The 19,723-nt window shown below is 46.4% G+C and overlaps 1 protein-coding gene across 6 annotated transcripts in view; it reads left to right on the forward strand.

Moving 5' to 3' along the window:
• Positions 1-19,723, forward strand: part of POLR3E (RNA polymerase III subunit E) — a 28,205-nt gene that overhangs the window by 7,075 nt on the left and 1,407 nt on the right. For all 6 annotated transcript variants that reach the window (XM_064390675.1, XM_064390671.1, XM_064390673.1 and 3 more), the window contains exons 5-20: positions 382-497; positions 763-845; positions 1,566-1,673; positions 2,091-2,140; positions 2,428-2,547; positions 3,097-3,182; positions 4,199-4,243; positions 4,324-4,415; positions 5,121-5,241; positions 7,022-7,103; positions 9,257-9,316; positions 10,241-10,398; positions 10,684-10,748; positions 12,202-12,698; positions 17,074-17,151; positions 17,970-18,095. In XM_064390675.1, coding sequence (XP_064246745.1) covers positions 382-497; positions 763-845; positions 1,566-1,673; positions 2,091-2,140; positions 2,428-2,547; positions 3,097-3,182; positions 4,199-4,243; positions 4,324-4,415; positions 5,121-5,241; positions 7,022-7,103; positions 9,257-9,316; positions 10,241-10,398; positions 10,684-10,748; positions 12,202-12,698; positions 17,074-17,151; positions 17,970-18,095 — 1,887 coding nt within the window. The remainder of the gene's footprint in view (positions 1-381; positions 498-762; positions 846-1,565; positions 1,674-2,090; positions 2,141-2,427; positions 2,548-3,096; positions 3,183-4,198; positions 4,244-4,323; positions 4,416-5,120; positions 5,242-7,021; positions 7,104-9,256; positions 9,317-10,240; positions 10,399-10,683; positions 10,749-12,201; positions 12,699-17,073; positions 17,152-17,969; positions 18,096-19,723) is intronic.

A 19,723-nucleotide genomic window follows, 5' to 3' on the forward strand; every position in this document is an offset into this window, starting at 1 on the left:
TGGTGATGGGGAGGCTTGAACGAGGTTGTTTGTGCACCTGATCTGTGCTGATAAGTAAATTACACTGATAGTGTCATGGCAGGAACCCAGCAAAGTGAGTGTGTATTTCAGGGCTGCCTAAAGAACTCTGCTTTTTCTGATCCCATTATGTGGGAGTTCATGTATCTCCAGCTTGTTGTTTAAATGACCTCACTGCACCAAACTCATCTACCTGCTGTTCAGCTCTGTGTGAGATTTCCCTTGTGGATTTGAATGATGCTGCTGAAGTGCTTAAATTTGCTGTAAACCTGTGGAAATGTTTGAAAGTGTGGGATTGGGTTTTAATTGGTATGTTTGGGGTTGTGCCATGGTAATGAGCTGTCTTTCCCTGGTATTCTTTAGGTTGAACTGGAAATGGCCATTGATACTTTGAATCCTAACTATTGTCGCAGCAAGGGAGAGCAGATCGCTCTCAACGTGGATGGCACATGTACAGATGAAACAAGCACCTATTCCTCGTATGTCCTCTTTCCTTCCTTTCCTTTCTGGGGTGAGCACAGATAGCTGTGTGTCTGTACCAGGCTGCACAGTTACAGGGGCTGCTTTGGACGCTCTTCTGTAGCAAGTATTCTTAAGAGTAACCTACATTTTTTGGGGTGCATCATGGATTCAGATTTGCAGGTAGAAGTGATGGATATTTGTTGAGAGTCCATTTTGAGAACTGGTGCTTTCAGACTTTTGGTACCTGTGGAATGCCCTCTCACTGCCCTCCTCTGTCTGCAGGAAGCTTATGGACAAGCAAACTTTCTGCTCTTCCCAAGCTGCCAGTAATGTTTCCCGCTATGCAGCTGCTGTTTATAAAAAAGGTAAGTTTCTTTTGCTTTACCCTCCCATCAGGGAAATATACTCATTTCAGTGTTAAGATGAGACCTATTTTTGAGTTTGTTTTGGCCTAGGTTTTAATTGACTGATGGGTTCTTTAAAGAAAGGAAAATTTTCCCTTATCAGTGTCCCCAGGAGTCCTTGAGTAGGTCTAGAAAAATTGTAAATATCATGTAAGAACACCCTGGGTTTGTAGGTGCCTCAAGAATCTTAACAATTCATGGTGGCCTGAAATAATATGTACTTGTAGCATTAAATTATCATTATTATTTATATTATTTAATTTTGTCTGTCTCATTTTCCTGTTCTGCACTTTTTGTCCCTCTCTTGACTGCCCAGGCCATCACAGAGTTTTGGTCTGGTGGTCATTTGAAATGACAACAGGTAGATTGTTTTCAGTGATGACAATTCTACTAGGGGTCTTGTGGACTATGGGTCAGGCCTGTGCCAGAATGTGGCTCTCTACAAGATCTGGTTTCAACACAAAAGACAAAATAACAGAAACAAATCTTGGTCTTTTATATTCCCTTGAAATCCTGAGCACTGGGCGAATTTTTCACTTCAATCCTTTTTTGCGTTTTGCTGTATTAAATATTTATGTTTAATTGAAGCTGTGGCTTTACAGAGACAGCGAGATAATGAAAAGTTGTGTCCTTGTGCAGTGGAAAAAATCAATTTTAACCAACATTAATTCTCTTTTTCAGGTGAACTTCACTTGACTCCACTACATGGAATTCTTCAGCTGAGGCCAAGTTTCACCTACTTGGACAAGGCTGATGCAAAACACCGAGAAAGAGAAGCTGCTAATGAAGGTAAATTCTCCACAATTATGTTTTCTTAGGGGAGGTGAGATACAAGTTCTCTCTATAATGTGACTGGTAAGAGTCATTCTGTTCTGAAGGTGTTTATTCTAACAACACAGTCATTATTATGCCATTTCTTAGATTGTATCACTGATTTGGGTTTTTTTACCTAAATGCTTTTATGAGCACAGTGTGGGGGATTGGCAGAGGGATGGGAGGTGCTGGGTAGTGACAAAGGGTGGTGGTGGGGACTGTGTCCCCACTGCCACTGGGAAGGTCATGGCAGCAGGATGTGCTATCACAGCAGCAGTGTGGTGCTGTCATACATGGCAGTTTGGCAGGCTGGGGTTGACCCATGTGTGTGCCCCCAGACTGGCTTTGGCTCTTTCACAGCAGTGGTGTGTTTATTTTTGTGTTTTCTGGCAGGTGGTGATTCATCCCAGGATGAAGCTGAAGATGATGTTAAGCAAATTACTGTATGTCCACATTTTCCATTCTATGCTGGTTCATACAACAGTTCACAAGAAAGCTTGACAGTTCAGAATGGACAGCAAACCTCAGCTAGTGCTGCTGACCTGGGCGTGGGTGGGGGAGGCCAGCTGGATTTGCCCTTGTTGCACAGGCATGAAGATGGCACTGAGAGCAAGGGGTGATTCACTGGAGCTGGGGCCCCTAGCTTGATACTGCTACACCAAATCAATAATGCCGATGGGTTTTCTCCAAGGGTTTTAGGGCTCTTCTGAATGATGCCCAAATCTTGTAGGTGCGATTCTCCCGCCCTGAGACTGAGCAAGCTCGGCAGCGACGTGTTCAGTCCTATGAGTTCCTGCAGAAGAGGCAGGCAGAGGAGCACTGGGTTCACCTGCATTATTATGGCTTGAAGGTAGGTGTGTGCTGGTCTGAGGAGGCTGACTGGGCCTGAAGGCTCAGCCAAGTCCAGAACTGTTTTTAAATCTGGGCCCATGGGAATCAGGGAATCGTCAAAAGAATAAAGAGGAGCTCTGTAGGCTGGAACAGACCCTGAAGTGCTCTGTATCTCCTGCTGGATAATGCTTTGGGGTCTCCACATTTCAAAACTGAGAGCTGGACAAATATAAAGGACGGGTCTGAGTGTAAGAATCACTTGGGTCTTGGGTTATAAACTAGACTTTTTGAAAGACTTTGGAAACCCATTCAGTCAGGTGTGAGAAATCCTGTTTGGCTGACTTGTGCATGTCTGTCAGGAGGTTGCAAAGGCACAGCAAGGGAGATGTTCCCACATCACATGAGCATCATACAAGGAAGTGAAAGCAGAACATCAGGTAGCGAGGTGGAACACTTGAGTGGTGGAATGATGACAGAGTGGTCGTGGTTTGGAATGAGAAATCCAGCTCTCCAGCATTTTGTATATTTTCAGTATGTGATAATGACTCTTGTTTTTCCCTGCTTCCAGGACAGCCGCTCTGAACACGAGCGCCAGTATTTATTTAGTCAAGGTCATGGCCTTGCTGAAAACACAGAATTAATTAAATCTCCCAGGTAATGGTTTGGTGGTTTTTTACAGAAATGGCATTAATTAGTTGGAATTGTTTTCAGAGTAATAAGCAGGTATAGTCTTTAAAAATCTGCTCTTTGAAAATTCTGTTCATGACAAAAGTTGAGTTGTTTAAAAAACACAGAAACAAACTAGCTTTCATCTTACTGAAGTTGCTTTCTTTGTTTCCCTATACCCTTGAGATTAAAACCTCATGTTTTTACTCAGGGTTGTAATTTCTTGTATGTTATCACAGCCCTACATTATTTGGACTGTGAATACTGCAAAGGAAAATTAAAACAAAAGCTTCTTCTGGATAATATAAATTAATACTCTGAAGCCAATAACTTCCACTGTTAGCTAATGTTATAAAACTTCCCTTTGTGATTTGTGGGGACAACTGAAACTACTTGAAGGTGTTTGTGTCTGTTTCTTGGTGACTGCAGCTCTGCAGGAGCTTTCCATAATGCAGTCAGTGCTTCCCTGTCACCTGGGACACCCTGGCCCAGTTCATAGTGAAGTGGCAGAGTCTGGCTCTGGTGATGGTGTTGGCAAGTTTTCCTGTAAATCAGTAAATCAGTGATAGCTGTTCTGAAGAGTCTTTTGGATCTGATTCTTTCTCACAGACGCTGGTAATTGCATGGGTGGGACAGAAATTTTGCTCTTTGGTGGCCTGATTCTCTCTGTCTGTGGGGTTTCACATGACCCTGCTGATGGCTGCCAGAGCACCTGTGTTTAATATATTTCCTTGTGCAGATCCTCTCTCTTTGGACACCTCTGCTTTACAAAAGAGCTGAGATTCTGGCTCACATTTACTTCATACTCTTAACTTTGGGCAGGTGAATGTCAGTAGCTTTTACTAGTTCTGAGGAGGTGGCACTGGAAGGGAGAGCTCTTTTCAGGCTGGTATTTGTTTTGTAGAGTCACACAAGCAGGTTTACTCTAAGTGAGAAATTACTGTACTTAAACCTGGCAAGTCTCAAGACAAGCATTTTAAAGAACGTGTTTCCTTTTTTTCTAGTGAATATTTAATGATGCTGATGCCTCCAAGCGTAGAGGAAGAGAAGTAAGTGTTTGTACCTAATGTTCAAAGTCCACATTGGCTGGATTCTCCTTTTCATGGGCTGCAAATCTGTTTATCTGCAGTGAGAAACCAATGGCTCCAAGCAATGTGCTTTCTATGGCCCAGCTGAGAACTTTACCCCTCGCTGATCAGATCAAGATCCTGATGAAGAATGGTTTGTAGCTTTTGTAATACATTTGCACTTCACTTTGTGACTTGTAGCTGCTCAGATTAGGTGCCTTCCCCTGTATTACCAGTTCTGTCACCCCATTAGACAGACTGTCTGGCTCTCTGATTCTCTGAGGAATCTAAATCCTAAGCCTTTCCCTGAAAAGAGCAGTGACAGCTCATCTGACTGTTGACACACTTGCCATCAGTTTGCTCTTTGAAAAAATTCTGATTTGATAATAGCTTTCTGGATAGACATTCAGCAAGTATCTTCTGGAATGTGGGGGTCTGAGCATTTACAGCCTGCACTTTGGCACTTTCTGGGAAGTTTTAATGATACACAATTCATGAGTGCCACCTAGGAATTGTATTTTGTCTCTTTAGAATTACTCTCTGATGAGAGCAAATGCTGAGGATTTTGCCTCAGGAATGTCGTGCCTTGTCAGGTATCTCTGCTTACAGACACTGCCAAAGATACAGGTTGGATTTTTAAAAATTATTGTTTTATTAATATGTTAATCTGTGACCAGTTCAGCCAGTCGACTCTGCTGTAACACTAGCAGATACTTTCAGAAGAGATGATGCCCACAGCACAGCGGGGTAAACCTAAGGCTTTATTTCTTCCCCCAAGATAAATATTTGCCCGTGCACACCCTGAATGCCCGTTCCCGGGTGTGTGGGTGGTGTCTGTGACTCCGTGTTTGCCTTGCAGTGAAGGTGATGCCGTTCGCCAACCTGCTGGGTCTGCTGGGCTCGGGCACCGACCCCACGGCCGTGCTGCGCTGCGTGCAGCAGGTGGCGCTGCTGGTCCAGGGAAACTGGGTGGTGAAGAGGTACGGCCGCCTTTGTCCCCGGCATCCCTCTGGCATCCCCCCGGGACCCCCCTGCATCCCTCCGGGACCGCCCTGGCATCCCTCTGGGAACTCTCTGCATCCCTCCGGTATCCAGGACCGCCCCGGGACCCCCCTGCATCCCCCCTGCATCCCCCCGGGACCGCCCCTGCATCCCTCCGGGACTGCCCCGGGACCCCTCTTCATCCCTCCTGCATCCCCCCGGGACCGCCCCTGCATCCCTCTGGGACCCCCCCTGCATCCCTCCGGTATCCTTCTGGGACCCCTGCGGGACCACTCTGCATCCCTCTCCTCCGGGACCATGGGCTATGTGTCCCCCCCCTCGTGGCCCAAAACCTCAACTCCCCACTCTTGGGTGACACCTTTGGTTTCGCGTTGTCTGCCTCTCAGTGCAGTCAGCTATTCCATATCCAAAGGATGAAAGGATAATGCCTCAGTACCGGTCCCAAGTGGGATTGTGGCTGAGCAGTGAGGTAATCTGTGTTTGCATCTCAGTTGTGGCAGGTTTTTGATGTCTGCACTCATGCTCTTTTGTGAGAGAGCTGTTCTGAGTTCTTCCAGAGATTAATGTCAAATAGAAACACAGAAAATTAAACCAATGTCAGCTGTAGTGTCTTAGCAAAATTCAGTCCTGTAAGGATCTCTGTGCAGTCCTGTTGCTGTTCATCAGTGGATGCTGCTCTTGTCAGCTGAAAACTGCCCTCAATACATCAAGCATGGGGGTAGTGAGTGTACCACATAAATTGGAGTCTGTATCATCTTCCTAGGATAGAGCATCCTATTGGGAATTGAAATCTAAAATGCAGTATGTTTTTTTTTTTTTACCTGGGTGGAGCCCTGCATGCAGAGATTTCCAGTCTCTGGCATAGCTGTGTTAGGATGAATGGCATCAGCTGCCAGTCCAAGTGTGCCAGCAGGATGTTTCAGCTATTGTGGTACAGGCCTGTGTTAGCAACGTGACCATCTTTTACAGCCACCCTGCTGGCCCTCCTGCTGTTCCAGGAGGAAGCTGGGAGCAAGTTAAAAGACAGTATATTAGCATTCAGATTGTTCTTGGGTTATAAGTGATTCTTTGCTACTCTTCTGAGGAGGATGTGTGGATCTGTAGTGGATGGGGTGTTTGGGCACAGAGCAGCACACATCAGAGCTTTGAACAGAGTGGGGACCCATTTCTTTGGCCTGGTAGGATCAAGATCTTGAACCTGAGTTGCTGTGGGGCTTTGGAGAGCCTGGTAAGACATGTCATCAGCTGGCCCTGCAAGCAGACAAGGACACAGACACAGAGTAATTTTGGTCTTGGGGCTGTTGATTTAAGTATGGCATTTTGTAATATTGTTCTGTTAAACTCTTGATTGCTGGGAAGGAAATAAAAAACTCTCTTGCCCGTACATCAGCATTTTGGCTAAATGCTGCCTTCAAGGCTGCATACCAGGTTAGCCTAAGCACTTCTTAGGATCGTTCTGGTCTTGTTTACATGGATCCAAGGGAGGGTAGGCTTTGCAAGAACAAAGCAGAGCTTGTAGCTGTGTTGCACACACCTGCTTGCCACAAGGCTGTGCTTTGCTGGTCTAAGCCTTTCTGCACTAGAGTAATTGCAATGGTGTAATTACACCAATGTTAATGCCTTTAATGAAAACCACGCTTTGGGTAAAGCTATAATTTAACTGCAGAACAGGGAGGGCATGTTTGTTATGTTAATCTTCACTAATGCTATTTTTCTGGAGTACCTAGTAACTAATTTCACTTCCTTTTTAATTAACAGTGATGTTCTCTATCCGAAAGATACTTCTAGTCCCCATAGTGGAGTTCCTGCAGAAGTGCTCTGTAGAGGGAGAGATTTTGTTGTAAGTATAAAAGTGTTTGTTGCTTCTAAAGGAAAACACAGGTGAAGCTTGCCTGGGAGGCCACAGCATTGCTAAACTCTGCTGCTCCACTGCAGTGAGGTGTTTCCTCCAAGGAAGTTGTTTGTGCTTTAATCCTGAAGGTGTTGTTACAAGTCTGCCGTGGGAGTGTTGGTGTAGGCTCACGTTGTGTCTGCCTGGCAGGTTCAGATCATCTGTCATTAGCAGCATTCATCCCTTTCTAACACATGCTGTACAGCACTATCACATTGCCCCCACAGCGTGGGGCTTGCAGAACAGCCAGGACTGGATAATGAAGTGCTTGTTTCTCCAGCTCTATTTCCATGGGCTCAGGACAGAGGGCTCAGGAGGGCAGTGTGGGTAAGCCTTGTGCTCCCTGAGCATGCACTGTTGATCTTTAAAAAGGACTTTATTCCCTAGGGCTGCTAATCAGTGAAAGGACTTTGTTCCCAGGCACCTTTTGTGAGCAGTAGCTGCACATGGAAGTTGAAATGAATATGGGTCTTGTAAACACACACATAACCACAGCAAAAAGGAACAACCTCTGCATTGTGTTTATTTTCACTAACCATGGAAAGAATTAAGGTCCTAAGTGGTTCCTAAGTTCATAATCAGTTTATGGCTTCCGCCCCACCAGAGCAAATCTGATGAGTGCACAGCTCTCATTTGTTTCAGTTAGACCTGACTGTTTTTGCAGAGTTTGTTCATGAGGTTTAGCTCTGAACAGGAGAATGCTGTGCAAGAGACTTCAAGGGTATTACAGTACTACTGCAAGATCAAACTGATGGTGATTGAAACTGACTTTTCCTTGTCTCTTGATGTCTGCCCAAGACACTGCCATATGGAGACCTGGATTCAGGTGTGACCCAGTGACAGAAGTGTTTAGGACACAGCAGATTAGGTGACACGTCCTGTGTAAAGTTCAGAGACCAGAATTATTGTGCTCAGTTAAGTAAGGGATACTGTTTTAATATTTAAGGTGAAAAGATACATTATTTTCATTTGGATTATGTCAGATATACCTTCCATGAGAAATGGATCTGTGTTGATCTTAAAGGCAAATAATTTGCTGATTAATACTACAAGAAGGAAAAAGTTTAAATGTTAGAAAATAGCCAGAAATATTGATCCCTTCTTTCAGACAAAGAGAAGTGTGTGGTTTTAAGACTCAGAAATAGTATTTAATGCTGTATGTCATCTGTGGAGAAAATGTGTTCTAGCTTAAAAAGTGAACTTTATTTCTCTAATTTGTGCAAAGTAATTAACAAGTTTAAAAAACATTTATGGACTTCTTGTGCTTTAAAACAGAAATGCCCTGTGCCCTAAAGTCAATGGATTGGGTCTGTGTGTTTGTGGGCAGAGAGAAGCTGAATGGGAGAGAAGGATGCATGGATGATGTTGTAGGCCAGGAAGAAATTGTCAGTAATGAGATTTTGGATTCTTAACAACATTATTAATACACAGATACGAAAAGAGGTTGTAGCTTATTTAAATGGAGACAAGAAGAAATGAAAGGTCATGTTCAGTGTTGTGCCCACGTCCTGTCAGGCTGCCCTCAGCTGCTGCCTCTCAGGAGCTGCTGTGCAGAGCAGCTGGCTGTGCCCTGCCTGTGTGTGAGTGGCAGGACATCTTGGCATAACTGTAAGTGGCTGTGATGGGGTGAAGAAGGGAACAGGCACTTTGTAGGGGCTCTGTGCTGCTGGAGGGCAGCTGCCACCAGCCTGCACAGGCCCCCGTGTGAGAGTGCATGGAGAGTGGCTCTAGGCTGGTGATGAGGTATGTGAGAAGTGACTTCTGGGGTCCCAGCATCACTGCAGTGGTTTTGTTGGGGTTTATTTTTTGTTCTGAAACTCAATGGAGTTTGAGTTCAAGAGATTCTCATAGCTGTTGTAGTCATAGGTTTACCAAGGCACACCATGGACTCTCAAAGCTTTTGGGCCTGTGTTCATGACTGAGGACAAAAGGAGCCAGATGTTTTTCCCCTAGGTGGCTGAGAATCACTTACTTCTACATTCTTGTAAGGAATGGGGGTTCTATTTTTGTGGTAACATCATTGAACAGGGTCATTGCTACAACTTCAGTAAAGCTACTGCTACATGCAGTTGTTAGATTTTCCTCTTTTGTTCCCTTCCCAGATGTGGAAGTTCACACAGGACCGCTGGGTTGTGAGAAAGGAAGTAGCAGCAGTTACAAAAGTGAGTGGATTCCTTTTCTTCCTAAATCCAGAGGTGGTGATAAGTTGGCCAAATGTTGGGCATTGTGTGGGTGTGGATAGTGGGTGCTGCTGTGAGTCTTTCCTCTCACAGTGCCTGCTCTGCTCTCCATCTGGAGCAGGTATAGATAATACTCTTTCTAGAGAAAAACATTCTGAGCAGCTCCCACGAGTTCCCACAGCTCCAGACTGGCCTTGCAGCTGAGCCACTGGAATGCATCATGTCCCCTCCTGTGTTTCAGTGGAAAGCTGGCACAGTTTGAATTGAGCTGTGAAGGTGCTTACACAGCCCACAGAAGCTGCTCTGCTTTGGGTGTCTGAAGAGCAACTCTTCTGCTGGCACTTGCCAGTTATAATATTAAGAACTTCAAAGCAACTCAGGCACCTGAACATTCTGTTAAAAGTGGCAAGTGAATGAGAAACATTAAGTCAAAAGGACAAACCCCAAATTCTTTAAATGCACTAAAATGATAAAACAGGAATCAGTTTATGCACAGACCATCTATTTTTGGAATGTCAGAACCAGTGGTGCATAAAAGCTGGGCATGTGTAGGTGTAGCATGTCTGGCCTGCAGCTCTAAAATAAAATTAACATTGTAGAATATGCTTCTCTTCCCCACAGAACCTTTTCATCTCAGTTTGGAAACTCCCTTTTCTTTGCAAAACATGCCATGAGCTATTTGACTCTGGGGTGATTAATCACCACGGCTCTCTGAAGTCCTGGGCTTTTAACAGTGTGTGAAAGTGTTGTGCTGCAGAGCAGGATGAGTATCTGTGACTGAGCTGGGAGTGTGCCCTCAGAGGTGCTCCATGCACACCAGATCAGCCCAGCTCTCCTGTCTCATGCTCACTGCTGCATCTGCCCTCTGTAAACTGACCTCCATCTTATTTATCCTTTTTCTTTTAGCTCTGTCCAGAAGATGTGAAAGACTTCCTAGAGCACATGTCTGTGGCCAGGATAAACAAAGGCTGGGAGTTCATGCTCCCTTACGACGAAGATTTTGTTAAGAAGCATCCAGATATAGTTCAGAGGCAACAGATGCTGTGGATGGGCATTCAGGCCAAGTAAATAGTTTACTGTATTTTGGGGAATAAGCTAAAACAAAGAACTGTTTGGTACAAGGGTTCTGTAGACACTGATAGATAATCTGGTCTGTGTTGCCTCCAAGTTTCTCCCTCACAGAGCCCAGGCACTGGTGTGGTGGGAGGGGTTACTGCATTACTCAAATCATTCCTGGTTCTTGGCTCCCTGGAGAGATGGAATGTTCTAGCTAATGGCTAAAGCTGGCATGGCTGCATGCAGGCATAACAGCTGAAACTGTCCTGGAATATCGTGTCTTTGTCTTTCAGATTAGAAAAGGTCTATAATCTCTTAAAGGAGCACTTGACACCAAAGAAACAAGAGGCACAATCAGGTAAATGGAACTGTGCTTGGATCATGCTGAAGCACTTGCATGTATTCATCTGCCCATCCATATTCCTGAGTGATGTTTTGGAGTTCCTCTCTGATTTTGAATGTTGTGGTGGAGACTGGTTTTGTTTAATGTATTTTCTTTCTTACTATTTCCTCTGGAATATTTAAGACAGATCTTGGTCTGTACTAATGTCACTGAAGTTGGGGTGACACCAGCTCCTTGTGGCAGGGCCAGGAGGGTCTGTGGCCCTGGGGACTTGCTGTTTGACACTGTAAAATCAGCTGGTTCTCTTACTCACTTGCTCATTTAAGGCAGCTTGTGGGGTGTAACCAGCTCCTGAAGGGAGGAGAGACAGAGCCAGTGCACAAATAATTCTCACCTCTCAATTTAATGTTAACGCAATTTAATGTGAATGGGGTGATTTTTTACTTCCCTGATTTGCAGTAGGCTCTCTGGTGTCGTTGAGGGCCAAGCAATTACTGGAGAATGTAATGGCAGGAGGTGTAAGGAGGTGTGAAGCTGTCTGGTTTTGACATCCTTCTCCACTATGGACACCAGTGAGAGTATTGAAGTAGCTGCTCCAAAATCCTAAAAGATTGTGAGAACTTGAGATCCCAGACACTGGAGCAGTTGAGGAGTGTAAGCAGAGCTGACAAAGGAGCATATGAATCCATTTCAATACCCTGTGTCTGATCTGCTCAGAAGGATTAGGAGTTGGGTTATTTGGAGAGGATTAGTGAGTCTAACAGCAGAGAAGGTAACAGCATGTGTGCTGGGCATGCCTTTGCCTCAAACACTGCACTCCCTGCTTTGGCAAGGACTGGGTTCCTCTGCTGCCAACACACCCCTTCCTTTCACCTTTGGATGGCTGGGTGTGGAGAGGGGAAGAAGGGCAGGATTCCATGGGAAAGAACTCCTTCCTGTGCCTTTCTCCCCATTGCTTGGTATTAACACTGGGCAGAGGGTGTGAGCCTCTCCTGCTGTGCACCCTGTGCTGCAGGTTCAGGTTCACAGTTAACCCTTCCACACTCCTCCCTGGGCCTGGTGACATCCTGGTGCTGCCTCTGGCAGGGGCTGCTCCAGGCCCCACCAGCCACTAGAGACTCTAAAAGACAAAAAGAAGAGTTGTTGGACAAAGAAGTATTTGGGTCACAAGCAGGATGTGTGAGCAGTTTGTATCCTGGTGTCCTGAATTGTGGAAAAGGCCCTGGTGATTGAACAAACACACTTTGCTTCAGATTCCTTGACTGGAACACTCTTCCCCAAGCACTTGGCTTTAGATATACAAACATTTTTTTTGCCCTCAAAAATCCAGCAAAACCCCCAAAAGCTAATGTAAAATCTAATCAACAGACTGGGTTTATGCCTTAGATTTCCTAAGCAGGTGATGTTTCCTGGTTCTGTTTCACTATGAGCCCTGCTGAGATTTATGGTACCTTTTGTTTCTTGTCAGCTCATCCGTTGCTGGTTTCTGGGGAGCAAAGGGTCAACATGGCTAAAGCAAAAGTCAAGCAGAACTATGGGCAGCTGGAGAAGGAGTTGCAGAGGCAGAAGGCAGAGATGAAATCAAGCGACAGCTCGGCCAAGCCGGACGTTCCCAACATCCGCATCAAAGAGGAGCCTGTGGGTGAGGAGGAGCCCATGGACACCTCGGCCCACGAGGGCCTCAACAACGGGCTGGTGAACGGCCTGCACCCAGCCCAGGGCTCCTTGGAGCCTGTGAATGGCCACCTGCCCGGGGGCTGCATCGACAGGGTCGCCCAGGAACTCAAGGCCTTTGTGTCCTCCACGTTTAAGAAACAGTTTGTACTCACCCTGAGTGAGCTTAAACGGTTATTTAACCTTCACTTAGCCAGTCTGCCTCCAGGACATACCTTGTTCAGTGGCATTTCTGACAAAATGTTACAGGACATGGTGTTGGACACTGGCTGCAAACAGATTTTGGTGCCTGTAAGTATGGTTTTCCTTTGGTGAGCTTTGGGGGAGGGATGGGGGCAGGGGGGGCAGTTAAACATCTGAGATGTGAAATATTTGTGTCCTGTGCTGATGGACCAGAGGCACAGATGTGCTCAGAGTACCTGTCTGATACTGGACATGTTGAAGCTGCTGGAATTCTGTCTGGGGTCCTGCACTCTGCCCTGTTGTCCTTGGGACTCCATTTCCACATCCAAGGTGTTGGGCCACAGTGATTTGCTGTCCCAGCTTGCTCCTGTTAACATGATCTAAGGCAGTCCCAGATTCCCATCAGCTCTCCTGCAATTGCACAAGCTCCTTCCCTCGGGGACAGGGACCCAGCTGGGAGAGAAAAGGTGACATTGACTGCCTGGGAGCAGCAGGGCACACCCAGCAGAGCCTCTGGGAAGTGACAGAGCCCATCTGCAGCAGGTTTCCTTGGCCTGTGTCCTCCTAGGCTGTGCAGAGGTGTCTGTTTCTTTGTCTGTGTGGAAACAACGTGGGTGATTGCGTGAGACAGAGCAGGGCTGGCAGACACTGGATTGCTCAGGAGAGCAAAGGGAATCTGGCATCATGGGAAAGAGCCTAAAAGGAAATTAATTTACAAGACATCTGGCACTGCTGATTGGGTTACAACCAGAAGGAGCTTGGGAGCAGCTGCCTTTGGGGAGAGAGGAGAAGGAACATGTGAAGTGCTCCAAAGAGCAGGAAGCAGGAGGGCTGGGAGAGCCTGGAGCATGGGAGCTGCTGGGGGCAGCAGGAACGTGTTCAGTCATGTGCAAAGTACATGTTGTGGCACCTGGGAACCAAGGAACAGCCTGGAGATGTCACCAGGGAGAGCACCAGTTGTGCTTTCTGCTTTCTCCCCTGGCAGTTTCCAAGTCCTGGGGTGGTGCTGGCCTGGAACTGTCTCAGTGCTGGCTGGGCTCTGCCCTGCACCTGGTGTCATGTGTGCCTCTGCCATGCTGATGGTAAACTGCTGAGGTCATTCCTGCTCTGTTCCTTGGGACTGGGGCTTGTTTGCTTTGGAAATTTGGGGATTTTGAAAATCCACAAGAGAAGTGAAAGTGAGATCATTTATCTTTTCAAAAAGCAAAATAAAACCCTGCTGAAGAGAGGTGATCAGGAACTTCCTTCTATGTGGAAAACCCTGTCACAGGAGACCTGCAGAGGTGCAGAAGTGGTCCCTGGAATGTCTCCTGAGAATGTTGCAAGTTTTAGTTCTGCTGACTCAGAATTTACTGCAGTACTTGAGCTCTTGTGTATGAGCCTGTACTGCTGGCAGCAATGTAAATCCCTGCCCCTGAGCCTCCCCTGATGCTCTGTGCAGATGGCAAAGGTGCTGGGGCTGGGTTTGCTCTTTGCATGGGCTCAGACACTTTGGTGTTTCTTGATTGTTCCCTTGGACAATTTTGTCAGAACCCAGCAAGGGCGCCTGAGCTCAGGGAAAGCCTGCAGGGCTGTTCAGTGTGGGATTTCATAGTTACTCTTTCGTTTTCTGTAATTGGAAGTGCTTTGGTGATAAAAATCAATGATCTGAGGTAATTAAAATGATGTTCTTTGGCGGGTGAAGACACTCTTGGCTTGACAGCTTACCTATTATAGAAAGCATGTGGCTGAAAATGGCAATTGAGACCTTAGCAGGGGAATGCAGGATCTATGACAGAGCTGACCAACAGCCCCCGGGGTGAGAGATAAACAGCACTGAGGGGAGCCAGGAGAGGCCACTGCAGCTGGGGATGCTGCAGGGTGCTGTGCTTGCTGGCCCTCAGCAAGTGGGAGGGAAAAGCACAGTCAGGAAAGAGCAAATCCTGGTGCTGCCATGGGAGAGGGTGAGGAGAGGGGACAGACAGAGGAGAGAAGAGGAGAGGAGCCCTGGGCAGGCAGGACTCAGTGCCTGTGCCCTGAACTCAGCCACTCTCCCACCCTTGGGAAGTGTCTGTGCAGGACCTTGGCTCCTGAGGACCCACACCCATTTCCTGCAGACTGGGGGTGGCTGGAGTGGCAAGGTTCTGCCCAAAACTTGGGGATATTTTTGCTGCCTCAGGAAATGATGTAAGTGTTGGTGTGACCTGCCTGGCTGGGCTGCAGGAGGGGAGTGCAGCCCTGCACCCACAGAGAGCCCTGCAGGCTGGTGCCAGTGCCAGCCTCCCTGAGAGGTGAGATCAACAGTTTACCTTCAGGATTTCTCCAGCTGATAAGTTTTTTTCTGGCACTCTCAGCCCTTCCATCTGGTGTAGCTATAACTGAGGCTGCCTGGCAGTGGCTCAGTGCTTGAGTGAGAACTTCCAGAGCCCAGGGCTCCTCCCTGAGAGCTCCATTTGAACGTGGCAGCCCTGGGACCTGGGGCAGCGTGGAGTTCACCTCCCAAGAGCTCTGCTCTTGCTCCAGGAGCTTAGAGCAGGAAGGGGCACAGGACAAATATTTTAAAAAGGATTTTAGGCTAGCAGAGAACTGTATCAAGGTGAGGCTGGGGAGATCAAGGTGACATAAACCAGCAAAGGGACAGCAGATGGCAGGGCAGTGAACTGTTTGTGCTGTGTGTCTCTCTGCAGAATCCCTGATGGCATTTCCCACTCCCAGGCCAGGCTGTGTGACAGGAGCAAGCAGGCAGGGAGCTGTTGGCTTGCAGCAGTTTGCTGAGAAGGCTGGCTGGGAGGAGGAGATTCTGTGCATTTTTCTTCCCAAGTATTGTGTTTGTTTGGAAGTGTTTCCTCACAGAATGGCTGGATAAACACAGCTGTGCTTCAGCCCTGTGGCTGAGGCAGGAGCAGTTTGCACTCTGGGGCTGTGCTCACTTGTCCAGCCCAGCAGGTTGTGCCTGGGTGCTCCCAGTGCCCTGCTGCACTTTGCCATTCCTGCTGCAGCTGTGTGTGGAGGGAAGCTGGAGTATTTGATTTTATCTCTGCTGAAAACCTACAAGAGAGATTATTCCTCAAAAGCAAGTGTCCTTATGGGAGGAGAATTATGTCAGGTGCTGTGAGCCTAGTCAACCTGAATCCTGGCTCTAAACCAAGTGTGAAACCTTGTTATATCCCAGGCATTTGGACTAACCTGAAAGTCAAAGCTGCTAATCCCAGCAGGCAGCTCCCACTGGACAAAACCCTTCCCCTTTGCAATAAGATCAGAGGCAGAGCATGAAAGGAAATGCTGATCTTTCCACTCTGTGATGCACAAGTCTTTTGGCTGGTGAGGGAGGCTGGGAAGAAAGGTTTGGCTTGTACCAGCAGCCAGGATTGAGGGATGCTGGAACAATTGGGACTGGCTTGTTAGCTTTTCATAGATGATTGATTTAGGTCATCTGGGCGGTTAGCAAGGAATAAATTGTTAGTGACAGACAGGAAGAGACATGTCAGGAGTGAAGGCATATTCCAGCAGTGCTCATTAGTCACTGCTCCAAGGGGAAATGTTAAGGCAAATGGATGGAATTTTATTTTTTTAGGGGGAGAGGCAGTTGTGCTCCTTCCTGTCTGCAGGGGTGTGAGGCTTCTGCCTCAGAAAAAATGAATGTGTTTCTCTAGTTTGGCACATGGGGGGAAAACAAAACATGCAAAACCACTGTCACTTCTGGAGCTTGAAATGAGCAAATAGCTGGCTCAGTGTCCCTCAGTGTCCAGTCTTCTGAGTCCTGTAGTCTGCCCCAAAACAGAGATGGCAATGCAGCAGAACTCCTCCTTGTCAGTAATGCTCATTTGGGATTAGTGAAGCAGATAACTGCAGGATGGAGTCTGAATCTGTAAAACCTGCCACTGTAAAGGTAAAAACCTCCAGAAAGACCATGGAATGCACTTGGTGCTCTCTGCTGTTCTGGACAGTCTGGAAGCAAACACTGCTGACAGGGAAAACCTACAGATACCTTGCCATGGGACAGCATCAAGGTCCAAGCCCTGGGTTTGTTCTGGTACATGGTGGTCAACTCTCCACCATGGGAAGCTGTCCCCATGCAGAGTTCATGGGATTCCAGCATGTCCAGCAGTTCCCTTGAAAGCCCAGCTGTGGTTGGTGTGTGACAGATGTGGCACCAGTGCCCTGTGCAGGGTGTCCCACCCTGAGCAGAGCCATCAGTCAAACCTGGGCACGCTGAGACACCTCAGGGTGCCATGTGCTCATCCCATTCCCCAGGGGTGACACAGACCATGTTTCTGCTCTGTCACTGGGGCTGTGAGAAGCTGCTGAGCAGGCCCAGGGCTGCCAGAGCCAAGGCAGCCCCTCCAGTGTGGGGTGGGACAGCAACTGGGGTTTTTCAGCAGTTATTATTCCATGGCAGCCAGGGTTTTGATTCAGTAATGGGTGTCCAGGGATACAGTATCATGGAATCATTAAGCAGAACTCATTAAATAGCTGGTTATTTTTAACAGCCTCTTGTTCTCAGTTTCCTCCACAGACTGCTGCCTCACCAGATGAACTAAAGGTCTATGCACTTTGGGAAGCTGGTGACACTTACGATCAGGTAAAGATAAAATAATTGACATTCCCCATATTTTTATTGAGTGTTTGGCATTGTTTGCATCCATGTTTCTGGAACTGGTACAGCAGATAGTTTTCCTCTTTCTCTATTGGTGTTTTTAACACCAACCTGTTTCCAGCTGAAAGGAAGCTGATAACATGTTGGTGATCATGTCAGTAATGATCTCAGTGGCTATTTCTGAACCTGTGAGAAGAAAGGATTCTCCAATGCAGGCCAGGATCCAGTCCAAGGTTTTTTCCTTTTGAATGCAGTGCAACACTAACCAGAGATTACAAGGTGTATCTGTTGTATCTGTTTATTATACTTAAGAGTAGGAAATGCTTGCAGCATAGTGAGCATCTGCTGAGTGCTAACTGCTGTCAGAGTGAAGGAGGTGGAAGGGCAGGTGCCCAATGTCCTGTGGAGGGGCAGTGCAGTTCCTAGCTCCATGAACCCAGTACATTTCTATAGGAAAGAGGCAAGAACAAGCCAACCTCTTGCCTGGAGTGATGTGAGCTCCCATGCAAGCATTTGAGAGGAATACATTCCATCTTCAGTGTGTTTTTGTACCTTTGGGGTGCCCCAGGTCACAGAACAGGTGCAGGTGTGGCCACAGGGTCTGGAGGGACCCCTGTAGAGCCCTTGGAGGATGAGGAATATATGGGATGAACAGGAACATATGGGGTGGTTTCGGGATTATGAAGCAAGAATCCTCTGATGTAGTTCAGGGAATATTTTATACAGACTGAGGCACGTGCAGTTTTGATAGAAAGACAGGAATAATTGTTCTCTGTGTACTTACAGTACATTTTCTTTTAAAGCATCGCCAAGTTTTGCTTGAAATCTTTTCGAAAAACTACCGGGTGCGCAGGAATGTCATCCAGACCCAGCTGAGCCAGGAGTGTGGGGAGGACCTCAACAAGCAGGAGGTGGATAGGGTTTTAAAGGTAAGCTTCTGTTCACCTTGGGTTTGATCCAATTAATACATGAGTTTTAATGCTTGATTTGAGCAAAGGATTATATTTTACCTTGAACTGACAAATGATAAGGATGATAGAACAGTTGTTGTTGGAATATGGACAAAGCCTGTTTCAGCTTGTTTTCTTAAAAATGCACTTGTCTCACTCTATCTTCTTTCCCTCCAAGCAGCAGTGGCTCACACATTATTTTGTATTATTGCAACAAATCTCTCTGTCATCTTGGAGCAGCAGAGAATAGAGTGTAGTGAACGTGATACTTGAGTTCTTTTTAAATAATGCAGAATTAAACATTAAGGAGGTGGGAGGGCTCTGCCCAGTGCTCTGAGCTAGCAGCTGACTGCTGCTGGTTAGTGAACAAGTGCCACATGTTCAGAAGGAAGTGGATTTTATTCTCTAGCAGGATGTGCAGCTTTGCACAGAGCAAAACCCTGGCCAAAACCAGCAGGCAGAGTAGTAGATAACACATCTCATTGTAAATGTTTATTTAAGTCCTTTCATCTCTCTTTGAAGATATACCATCTACTTGCTCAAGAAGTTTAAGGTATAAAGTACAGACCACACAGGCCATGACTTTAAAAGAGATGCAGGATGGCCAAGCAGAAAGGTGCCAACTAAAATAATACTTTAATCATTGTGGCTGAGCCTTTGTTCACTGTCACCCACTTCAATAAGACAAGTGCTTAAGGACTTTATTACATTGTGATCTGCAAATGAATAATGGCATCTTTGCAGAGCTACAGATCTGTTGCTGTGATAATAAGCAAACTGGTCTTGCTTGAAAGAACCTGGTCGTCTTAGCAGTAAAATAAGCTCAGACATTTCTGCCTGCTAGACAATATTTCCTTTGGCTCCCTGTGCTGGGGGATTTGTCAGTGACTACATGAGCTCAAGTGTCAGCCCTCCTGGAACATCTAGACAATGTACTGGCATTAGTTTTTCATGATGCTGTTGCTATTTAACAGATAACCTATTTCTAGAAAAAATACTTTTCCCTAAGTGATCAGGCACTGTTTTTATGTAAGTCAGTAAGTCAGCTGGTGACCAGCCTTGTGTTGTGGCAGGCTTTATTGCTTTTGAATACATTTGTCACAGGACTAGGGGAAATTACCTTTGTTTCTGAAATAAAATTTAGAAGTAGGATTTAATGAAATGGGAAGATTCTCTGGCTTCTTTAAGCCACAAGAGATTGGATTCCACTTCAAGTGAAATTGGTTTTGTTGACTCCTATTTCCCCATCTGCCTGTGCTCATTTTTATACACAGAGGAACAGACTGACAGGGTTTGTATTTTTGCATTTATAGATCAGTCTGCAAACCCTCTGTCTAACCTCTGGGTTTGTTTTTGTTATGGATGAGCCCCAAGACTTCAGAAACAAAGATACATTTAAGCTCCACAGCCTCAGTTCTGCAGTAGTACTTGAGCCTGTGTTGAATTACCTAAGAGGGAGGTTGGAGCAAAAGAAAGAGAAGCCAGTAGCTCAGAGCTGCAGAGACTTTGTGTGCACCTAATAGAAACAAGGAAAGGAGCCCAAGACAACCCAATTCCTGTGCTCCTTTGCCAAGGCATAGCACACATGTGGTCACAGCAGGGCTGAG

Source organism: Passer domesticus, chromosome 15 (assembly GCF_036417665.1).
Source record: "Passer domesticus isolate bPasDom1 chromosome 15, bPasDom1.hap1, whole genome shotgun sequence".
In the NCBI taxonomy this organism is placed as follows: Eukaryota; Metazoa; Chordata; class Aves; order Passeriformes; family Passeridae; genus Passer; species Passer domesticus.